General features: G+C 58.0%; 1 protein-coding gene across 1 annotated transcript in view; it reads left to right on the top strand.

Annotated features, from left to right (window-relative positions):
- The window catches only part of ZFR2 (zinc finger RNA binding protein 2), a 33,856-nt gene that overhangs the window by 7,957 nt on the left and 14,892 nt on the right, over nt 1-11,007 (top strand). Inside the window, exons 6-9 of the mRNA XM_045300052.1 lie at nt 4,026-4,208; nt 5,350-5,572; nt 8,136-8,287; nt 9,840-9,959. Coding sequence (XP_045155987.1) covers nt 4,026-4,208; nt 5,350-5,572; nt 8,136-8,287; nt 9,840-9,959 — 678 coding nt within the window. The remainder of the gene's footprint in view (nt 1-4,025; nt 4,209-5,349; nt 5,573-8,135; nt 8,288-9,839; nt 9,960-11,007) is intronic.

The following is an 11,007-nucleotide window of genomic DNA, read 5'->3' as shown; positions in this document are numbered from 1 at the left end:
TGTGAGACAGCCGCCGGAAGTGCCCGGGCCGGCATTAAACTGGTGGTCAAGCCAGGAGCAAGCAGGCACTAGAATTGCCCAGGCCTACTCCCAGGAAAAGGTCATTGGCAGTGTGAGACAGGAAGCCGAGGGGGTTATGAATATGTAACATGTCACAGGAATGGTCATGAATATGCATTAGGGTGGGGGCTGAGTCTTGACAGCTTATGGTTCCTGGGGCCCCTCACTTTCAATCTCTTTGAAATTGGTCTGGTGACGTCTTTCCAGTGATTTTTGGTCCCTTGACCAAAGTACTTTTGTTCCAGGTCACCTCACAGTTGTGACTGTCCATTCCAAGCATGTGCGGGCAGCGCACAGGTGATGCTTGCTCGCTGTGAGGTGGAGAGAGCCCAGGAGGAGAGGGCTCAAAAGGGACCGATCACCGGTCACCAGGAAGGAAGGCCAGGTGCCTTGTGGGCAATAGTTTGAGGCATGTGTGCCCGCTGTGACAGCATCTCATACCCTAAGGGGAGGCGCCTTGGGCAGCTGTGGAGTTTACCACGTGATGCGGGGCCCGCAGGGTGGGCGTGGTCTCTAGGGCGTCCGCGGCTGTGTGTCTGCGCCTTCCTGCACATCTGCGTGCGCCGAGTGTGTTTGGCGCTTGGCGCTGTCGGAATGGAGGAAACAGGCTGCCTTGAGACATGGCGACCAGTTCGCTATTTTCTCTAACTAGATGAGATGTCCAGCTGTGTCCCTCCCCTCACCACCTGGACCCAGAACTGGCCTGGGATGGGGGGACCCAAAGCGACACCTGAATCAGCAGGCTGAGCAGGGCTGGGCCCTGGCACCCACACTGGACCCCAACTTGACAGCGGAAGAAGGGCCCTGCGCTCCTCTCCCTCATCCCCGTCCCGGCCTTGAGCCACCACTTTCCTGAGTCCTCTAGAACCTTCTAGTGCATCTTTCCCTGTGGAGAGAGAGCTCGATGACATGTCTGCCTGTACCTTCACTTCTCTGCTTTTTCTTCTACAAAGTGTTCACCAGACTTGATTTTCTTAAAGAGGAAATTTCTAAAGAAGGAGCCCCCTGGTGGGTGCAAATAGTGGTTGGAGCGCCAGGCCCACCCGGAGGTGCCGCCGAAGAAAGGCCTGGTGACCTGCTCACACACAAAGCCAACAGTTGGAAACCGTGTGGAGCCAGGCTCCTGTGGCACATGGACTCCCACTATGGCCCAGTATGGGGTGATGGGCCCTGGCCGAGGCTCTCGGCTCTCAGTGCACACAGGAACTCACTCTTCACGTGGTCCGCTCATGTGGGCTCTGACAGTACATCATGTCAGGAGTCCCTGTCTGTGCCCGTTGCCCTGGGCATCCGGGCGAGCAGAAAGCTTGGTGTCTTCCCTGGCACTTCTAGTGGCCCGGCCAAGTATCACCCCCCAGAGTCCAGACATTGTCGTGTCGCATGGCAGATGTGCAGAAGAGAAGGGGCACCCCCTAGCCTGCACATATCTGTGGCATGTGGGCCTGTGATGTGTGCATATGTAGCATGAGTGCCTGTGTTGTGCGTCTGTGTACATGTATATGTGCTCTATGCATGGATGCGTGTGTGTGCGCGCACGGGTGTATGCCATGTGTGTGGGTGTGTGCACGCGTGCGTGTTTGCGCCTGTGTGTTCTGTAGTACACAGCTGTATCCCTGTGGGGTCACAGGCACGGGACCCTGGATGGCTGTTCTACACCCCAGCGCTGTGGGGACACACTCGCGTGTGCATAGCCACCTGGCAATGATCTGAGTCCGTGCACAGTTGTGTCCATGTGGCCTCACCGTGGGTGGATGGTGCTGGCGCCCCTGCCTTCTCAAGCAGTTTTGGCTTTTTGGCTTTGCCCCATCTGTGAGAGCGCGCGTGACGCCCATTGCCCCGAGGGGCCAGCAGAGGGAGCCACTGCACCAGGAGCTCGGGAGCCAATGGCGTGGGAAGGCAGGCCTGCCGCTTGCAGGCTCCCCTGCACCCCCATTTCTTTTGGATTGCGCACCTGATGCCTGGTTGCTACAGGAAGCCTCAGCACAGATGATAATATAGCCGGCGTTTGTTCTCCATATGCGCTCGGCGAATACCAGAAAAAGACCTCCCCAAGTGCCCGAAAGCAGAGAGCTAAGGTGTGCCTGACGGCAGCTCGGGTGTTTTCCATGACCTCTCAGCTGGGCCCTGAGTAGGAAGACTGGAGAAGAGCCGAGGCCCGAGAACGAGGGGCTGGGGAGGAACAGCCGGGACAGACAAGTCTGTCTTGGAAGACGTCTGGCCAGAGCAAGGACGGCGAGACTTCGTGTCAAATACTTTGAGCATGCTGTCAGGAGAGGGAGGGGCAGCGGAGAGAGGAAGGCCCTCCAGGAGAGGGGCGGCCAGGGAGGAGGCTTCAGTCGCTTTCACAGGGCAGTGACGAGGACGGTGCAGGAACTACAGGCAGCGTTGGGTCCTGCTGTGCACGGGGTGGCTAGGAGTAGAAGCACCCCACCACCTGAGGAGTCCGGAGGGTACGGACGGTGAACGCCCCTGGCTGCTAACTAAAGGACTGGCGGTTTGAGTCCACTCTGCCGGGCCTTGGAAGAAAGGCCTGGCCCTCTGGCTCCCCCCAAAATGTTGTGTGTTGTGTGTCTGTGTACATGTATGTTTCTACAGATGTAGGCCAGTGTATGTGTGTGCCTTTAAGCATGGGTGCCTGTGTGTGTGCACGGGTGTTTGCCTCGTGTGCATCTGTGTTCAGTGGTGCACAGCTGTATCCCTGTGGGGTCACAGGCACGGGACCCTGGGTGGCTGTTCCACACACCAGCGCTGTGGGGACACACTCGCGTGTGCACAGCCACTTGGTCATGACGAGGTCCCTTTGAGAGCCACAGGGTCCCCGGAGTCCGAATGGACCCCTTGGCAGCAGGCTGCAGGGAGGGTGCAGATGACCCACGCACGCAACCCTGGCATCCCACTCACTGCCAGCCTGGGACACACACACTGCCCGAGCCCCAGAGAGGCTGAGCAACTTGCCCAGGGCCTCCCAGATTGTCCCAGGAGCAGGGCTGAAGAGCTCGCCCAGGCTCTCCCCAGCCACACACGCACGCCCGGGAGTCCCTCTGTCCAGAGATAATTGACCATCTCCGTTTAGTGTGCCAGTTCCCTGACCTTTGTCTGTTCCAGACTCCTCTTGCCTAACGCGTGTGTGTAGTTACCACAGTGACATGGGCTTGGGGCTGCAGACGCTGACACAGAGGACACGGGACAGTAACTCACCCTACGCCCTCTACCCCCGCCCCCGTGGCCTCAATTTCCTCCCTGAAACCACTCAGTACCCTGTGTGTTTCCCAGCCGTGACTTCAGCCCACCCCCCAGCCCCTGCCCCCTGCCGAGTGTGCGGGCTGTGGCTGGAAGGTTCTACGAACCAAGTCGGGCAGATTCTGGGTCAGACCCCGGCGGTGTCTTGCCCAGTACCTTCAGATGGATGTCCCCGGCCCTTTTCTGAGATGGAAGTGTCCCCGCTTCGAACCTCCCTCAGACCTCTCGTGGCTTCCGAGGAGGTCAAGTTCTGCAAGCCGAGAAGTTTCCTTCCCACCACCCCTGGCCGCTGTCCAGGCTTGCAGGGGACCTTTGGGCAGTGCTTGCTTGCTTTAGTGCAGGCATGGTTTCCTATAGGACCATCCACACACCTCCTAATTCTGCTCTTCTCTGTCTGCCCTCACAGTGCCAGACACCCCCACTTCCTCCCTGCGTTTCCTGTTTCCACTCCTCCCCCCTCCCGCCTTCTGCCCCTCGGGTAGCGCTGCCCTTTTGGTCTGAAGTGACCGGTGGTGCTCATGTGGGCGTTGCCTTCTTAAGAAGCCGAGTCTATTTCCAGCAAAGGGAAGAACCCAGACTTGAACCTGGGCCCATGAACCACGTTCAGGAAGATAAAGTGACCCTGGGGACATTGGGCCCATCTCCCTCCTGAGCCCTTCAAGGGGGCCAGGCCCTTGAGTGCTGGGGCCACCCACCTGTCACAACATGTCGGTTCTCTGCCGCAGACCTACCGGGACCACCTGGAAGGACAGAAGCACAAGAAGAAGGAGGCAGCTCAGCGGTCAGGCAGCCAGCCTGACGGCAGCCTGAGGAGCGTGCAGGCGCCACTGCGCTGTGGCCTGTGCGCCATCTCCTGCACTGGGGCAGATGCCTATGCAGCCCACATCCGGGGCGCCAAGCACCAGAAGGTAGGTAGGCGGCCTTCCTTGGATCGGGCACCTCCATCCTCAAGAAGCAATGTGCCTCCTTGTCCCCAGCCCCACTGCACCAGGGAACTCGGGCGCAATGGTGGTATGCTCACCTGCTCACTACCCAGCAGCCTCACATAAGAAAGGCCTGGCAACCCCTCCATAAAGAGGGGTGCTCGGGAAACCCACGGGGCTTTTCTGTGGTGTCGGTCTGTTACAGACATGGTGGCTCTGAGTCAGCACTGCTTGAGCCCCAGAGAAGAGCCTCCCAGGAACCCAACCCAGTGCCATCGAGTCAGTCCTGACTCACAGAGACCCTGGAGACACACAGTGGGTTGCCCGCTGCACTGCTAACTGCAAGGTCAGCAGTTCAAACCTACTAGTCACTCCGTGGGAGGAGGATGAAGTGTTCTGCTCCCGCAGAGAGAGACAGTCTGGGAGACGCGCAGGGGCATTCCTACCCTGTCCTTTGGTGTCACTGTGGGTATGAGGACAGGGTGCCTGGTGGTGCAGTGGCTAGGCGCTGGGCTGCTAACGGTAAGGTCAGCAGTGTGAAACCACCAGCCGCTCCATGGGAGGAAGAGGAGGCTTTTTATTTCTGTGAAGAGTGGCGGTCTCAGAAACTCACAGGGCCGGTGCTGCCCTGTCCTCTAGGGTCACTGGGGGTGTGACTATTCACCTCCATCCTCTGACATCGGTGCGATCACGCAGCCTGCGTGTGCATCTGTTTTATCCATTTTCCCCACCTTCCTCCTTGTCCTTGAAAAAGTGTACAGCAAGGCATGTGGCATGCCACCCGTTTCTCCCGTGCAATCCGGCAGCAGGGGTGACGTCCTTTGACCTGAGCCATCATCCACCCCCTTCAACACAAAGGCACCGCCCCTCAGCTGCTCATCAGCCATTTCTGGTTGCCCTTCTCAATGTGACCCCTGTAGCTCCTTTTCCTGACAAGCACCCGCTCAGGAGGCATTCTTGATGAGGGAAGCGGAGCTACATTTTTAAAGGGGGGTGGGACCCTATGGACTGGGAGGTACCCCTGGGGTGGTGAGTCAGCTCCTCACTGGGAGTGTCAGCTGGGGATGGGAGCCCTTAATGCATCTCAAAGAAGGGCCTCTGAGCCCGAATCTGGGGTCTCTTCCAGGTCTACAAGCTGCACACCAAGCTGGGGATGCCTGTCCCGAGCATAGAGCCTGTGCCAGCCAGCACCAGCCCAGCCCAGACACCACGTGCTGGCCCGCCTGCGCCCTCCACCCCGGACAGCACCCCTGTGGCCTCTGCCAGGCCTGCCTCCACCCCCAGCCCAGGCGTCCCATCTGGCAGGCTGCCAGCCAAAAGGCCCTTGACCGTGAAGGGCACAAGCACTGGTGTGTGCTTCTGAGATGTGCCAGCATGTGTGAGTGTGTGCATGAAGGGGAGGGGAGTGTGTACTTGAATATGTATGTGTACGTGTGAATGAGTGTGCATATGTGTAAGTGTGGGACATGTTTGAGATGTGTGCGTGTGGGCATGTGTCTACATATGTATTGAGTGTGTATAAATGTATGAGTATGAGGGGGAGCACGGATATGAATGTGAGTAGGTATGAGTGTATCATGGGTGCGTTTATATGTGTGTAAAGATGTGTGCACACACAAAAAAAGATGTGTGCATATACATATTCATGTGATTGAATGTTATAAAGTTTATAAGCGCATGTATATAAAGGTGTGTATGTATATATATGGTACATTTGTGGTCAATGTGTATCTGAGTGTGTGTGCTTGTGTATGTTATGTGTATATGTGTGCAAATAAGAGGGTATGTGGGTTGATGAGTGTGTACATGTGTATGTGTTTGGTATGTATATAAGGGTATCTACACGTATGTGGGTGGGTGAGTGTATAGATGTGTATAAGTGTTCATGCAGCATATAAGGGTGTGGGGGGGTAAGTGTGTACATGTGTTGTGTGTCTATTTGTGTTTATATGGGTATGAGTGTGTACACATGTGTAAAAACCACCAGATCCACTGAGTTGGGACTTGAGCAGAGATGGGAGTGACATGGGGAGGGAGGACGGGAGGGAGGGAAGTCCCTTCCTCCACGCCCTGCTTGGCTCTGAAGGTTTGAGTGGCTGTGACCCCAGGACAGTGACAAGGAGGGCACTTCCTGAGCCAGTCAGGAGCCCTGGGGCACAGAGGGCTTGCACGTGGCCACTGATGTAAAAAGGTGGGGTTCAGACCCTCCAGAGGCACCACCGGGCATTCTGCTCCCATAGAGACCACCCCATGGTTACCCAGTTCGTTCTGACTCCCAGTGCTGTCAGGTGCCATCCAGTCGACTCCGCCCACAGCAACCCTGTGCACGGCAGAACGAAAGGCCACCCGGTCCTGCCCGGTCCTCACCATTGTCCCCATACACGAGGACCTTCCTCCTCGTCACTGCCCCTCTGCCCCGACTCACAGCAACAATGATCACAGCCTTGGCAGCCTTCTGGGCAGTTCTCAGTCCCCAGACCCTGAGCCGGTCACCTCTGAGCTCACGTTGTCACCCCCTCTGCCAGGACCGGGAGGCCCCACACCTGGTCTACAGGGCTGTGGTCACTGCCCCCGCCCTGTGGAGGAGAAAACTGAGGTGCACAGAGGCAGGATTCAAACCCAAGCCTGCCCGACAGTCTCTGCCCTGCCCCCACCCTCTGCATAGGTCGCCAGTCCTGGGGAACAGCGTTGGTTCACTGGTAGGCTCCTCATCTCCCACCAGGGAGGCCGGGGTGAGAGTCTGCCCAGGCCTCTCTGCGCAGTCCCCGCCCTGTTGTGGCGTGTGGCTGGGATGCTGGACAGGTTTCAGCAGAGCCTCCAGCTTGAAAAGGACAAGGAAGAAAGGCCTGACCACCCACTTCCCAAACCCTCCGGGTCTCCATGGGGATGACCCTGAGTCAGAGGCTGACTCCGTGGCAGCTGACCACAACAGGTGTCTTAGACAATCAGTGCCAAAAGGCCCGAGTTTCACCCTCCCTAATCCCTCCTGCCCACACAACCCAGACAGCACCACACCCACGGCCCCCTTGTTCCCTTGAGGGCTTTCTTGGCTGAGAGCCTTCTGGGAGCAGATGGCCAGGCCTTTCTCCCACACCAGTTTCCGTCACTGACCTTTGGCCTCTAATGGCCATTAAGTGCATGCTGACGCACAGCGCCCCTACAGGACAGGGGAGCAGTGCCCCTGTCAGTTTCTAAGATGGTCCCTCTTCACGGGAGTAGAAAGCCTCGTCTTTCTCCCACAGAGCGACTGGCGGTGCTGAACTGCCACCTAAGCGTAACTGCTGGGCCACCAATGTGTTTAAGAAATAACAACCCGAGTTTAAACAACACCAGCAGCAGTGTGTTTAAGAAATAACAACACGAGTTTAAAATCGAATCACCAAGCTGCTCTAGCAACATCAGTTTCTCCCTTCAGATGCGCCAGAAGTGGGGAGCGGACAGGTGGTTAAGCTCTGGGCCTCCCTCTAGGAGGCAGCAGTTCAAACCCACCTACCAGCTCTGAGGGACAAAGGCCTGGCAATCTGCTCCCCTTGAGGCGACCGCCCAGGAGATTGTGCGAGACAGTTCTGTGTCATGTGGGCTCGCTGTGAGTGAGGACCAACCCGATGGCCCCCAGGGACATCAAGGCTGCAGACATGTCCCCGGGCTGCCCGGTTAAGTCATCCCACACTCGCCCTCCCCTCCCTGGGCCCTGGGTGTGGTTGTGGGTGGGCCCCCACTGGGGAAGGGCCCCAGCGGTCTTCCTGCCAGTCACAGGCTCCCTGGGGAGTGGTGGTACCAGGCCACAGGCCACAAGCCATTGCATAGGAGGTGGTATGAGCAGGGCAGGACATGGGTTCATGTCCCGGCCTTCCCTGCCACGGCCTGCATTTCCTGCGGGGATCGGGTTATCACTCAGTTCTTCCTTCTCAGGACCATCTCAGCCACAGGCGGCCCGAGGCCGGCCCACACAGGCCATCCCACCCAAAGCAGAGGGCCCAAGCCAGCCGGCTGCTCGCGATGGCTCCCGGGAGACCAGGGACTGGCGAGAGGCAGAGCCAGTGGGACCCAACTATGTGGAGGAGGTAATTCTGCCCTCAGGGAGGCTGGACTGGGTGCTCTGCACTGGCGGTGAGTACAGTGGTCAGTCCCCGCCCCCCAAGACTGCCTCATCCAGGCAGCATCCCTCCCAGCACACAGGCCCCAGCCCCAGTAGCGCAGAGCCAGTGCCCACCCCAGACTACCACCACTCTGTTGCTGAGCGCTGGAGCCAGTGAGACTCACCACAGCCTGCCAGGCCAAGCCACAGCACCCCCAGTGCTTCTGCCATGCAGCATTGTCCACCCACTCCCACACACACACACTCCTAGTGGCCCCAGGCGACAGAGTAGAACAGCCCCAAATGGTTTCCTCAGCTGTTAGCTTCGTGAGAGCTTTCCTCTGCAGAGCCACCCGGTGGGTTTGAACTACCGGCCTTGTGAGCAGCAACCTAGCCCAGGGGATCGATTCTACTCAGAGATACCAAAGATGGTTCCTGAACAAAAGTGTGTGTGGGGGGGGGGGGGGTGGGGGTTGGTGCAGAACAAAATTTCAAAGAATCCAGACTGGAGTCGTAGAGCCTTTGCTTGGGAGTCCCTCTTGCAACCTTCAATGGGCACTCCGTGTCAGGCCGGGTCGCCCAGAGAAACAAAGCCAGTGACCCTATCTAAGTATGAGAAAGGGTTTTCTATCAAGCAGTAACCACGTGTCAAGGAAGCCTGGGGGTGGGGGGGTGATATAGGGGCACCCTGCCACGTTCCCACTGAATCAGGAAGGGAAGCAGGAAGATCACAGGCCAGTGGGTGCAGAGTCCCATGGATCCTAAGTCAGTGGGAATGTGGCAGGGTGCCCCTATATAATCCCCCCCCACCCCCCAGGCCGGCAGTGCCCGTGCAGGCAGGAAGGCGGAGGCTTCCTAGAGCCCCTCCCTCTCACCAAAGGTCACACTACCAAGGCGGTGTCATCCAGCTACCACTTGATTGACAGGCTTGACTCCACCCCTAGCCCCCAGTGTCTCCTCAGCATAAAATCTTCCAACCACCACGCTCTCTCCTGAGGTACTGCTGATGCAAGTCACAGCGTAGCCCTCTGAAGGGTGAAGAGGGTCACCCTTGTGATGAACCATGCCTTTGACGAGACCAGGTGGCCGGCCGGGGCTAGTCTAATGTGCAGTTGAGACGGCTGGGGGCTGGCGGGCCAGGGGAGCTTAGGCTGACTGGAGTAGGCTGGCTGAGGACGGACAGGTAGACGCCAAGAGTGTGCACCTAGCAGGGAAGGTGGTAGCGGTGTCACACGTCAGTCTACAGGGTGTCACCGTGTGCCTAGCAGCTGTGCAGTGGGTTTTCACCAAGAATATATTTAATCTGTCAACAAATCAGGCGATGGGGAGGGTCGGCCCTTGCCCCTCCCTCCCCGCCAACAAAGGTGGCTGCCTGCTGTGGGGGGGGTGCGGGGGTCAGTCAGGCTAGGGCAGAAGGGCACCTGGACGGGAAGCAGGCGCTGGAGGTCAGGCACCCCCTTGGGGAATACCAGCATGGGCTGCGCAGGGGGCGGGGCTCGGGGAAGGCCCAGCCGCTTGACCGCCCACCCCCGTGGCAGGTGAAGAATGAGGACGGGAGGACGGTCCGCTTTCGCTGCAAGTTGTGCGAGTGCAACTTCAACGACCCCAACGCCAGGGACATGCACGTGCGGGGCCGGCGGCACCGGCTGCAGTACAAGGTGGGCGCCCAGGCAGCTGCGTGAGCCTCGGGGAGCTCTCCGGAGGGTTTCATTCGGCCGCGTGGGTGGTAGGGAGTCCCCTCTGCTGCTCACCAAAGGGTGGGAAGTTTGAGTCCACCCTGAGGTTCCTCAGAAGAAAGGCCTGGCAATCTACCCTCAAACAGCAGCCATCCGACCGGAATGAGCACCATGGTACTCCCTATCAAGGAGTCTCCAAGAGCCCGCGTCAACTCCACACACCTGGTTTCTGGTTCCACACGTGACAGGTGTGTGCGACAGAATGGTCGGAACGTTCTAGAAGGCCTGGAAATCGCTCCTATTCCTGTCACCCTCTAGACCTCATGTTGGTGTTTGGGGGTAACTTGTCGCCCTTGCACACACATTAAAAAAACACACACTTGAATCGATTCCAGCTCCTCTCAACCTCTGAGGACAGAGTGGAACCCTGAGAGTTTGCAAGACTATCAGTCTGTACTAGCAAGACTATCTGGCTTCATCTTTCACCTGCCAGCAGCAGGAGGTTTTGAACCACTGACTTTGTGGTTGGCAGCCCCTCCCTTGACCCGCCAGGCCATGAGGGCACACAGAGGGTGTGTGCACGTGTTGTTTTTAAATGTGTCCAGTTGGTTCTGACTCCTAGTGACCCCGGGTACGAGGAAACAAAATACCAGGGTCTTATCGGCATCAACAGGACCTCTGGCAGCTTGGTGCTTGCTAACTCTGAAAAGCACCAGCTGCTTTGCGGGAGAAAGACCAGGCTTTCTATCCCCATAAAGAGTTAGTCTTGGGGACCCCCAGGGCCGGTTCCGTCCTGCCCCATACGGACACTGTGTGTCAGAATTGGCCTGAGTGTGGTAGATTGGCGTCAGCAGTTCAAACCCCATCTTATTCTGAGTGCAGCCAGGTGGGATTGGCCCCTCAGCCCCTTGGCACGTCTACCAGGCCATCTGAGCAGGGTAACTGATTCCCAGTGCCATCCCAGTCAGGGGAGATGAAGGTCATGTCTGGGTTCATTATGTAGAGACTCCCAAAACAACAACAGCTCTCT

Source organism: Echinops telfairi, unplaced genomic scaffold (genome assembly GCF_000313985.2).
Source record: "Echinops telfairi isolate 266 unplaced genomic scaffold, ASM31398v2 ScPeMD7_7459;HRSCAF=8497, whole genome shotgun sequence".
NCBI lineage: Eukaryota > Metazoa > Chordata > Mammalia > Afrosoricida > Tenrecidae > Echinops > Echinops telfairi.
This window is presented reverse-complemented; position numbering and strand designations above follow the sequence as displayed.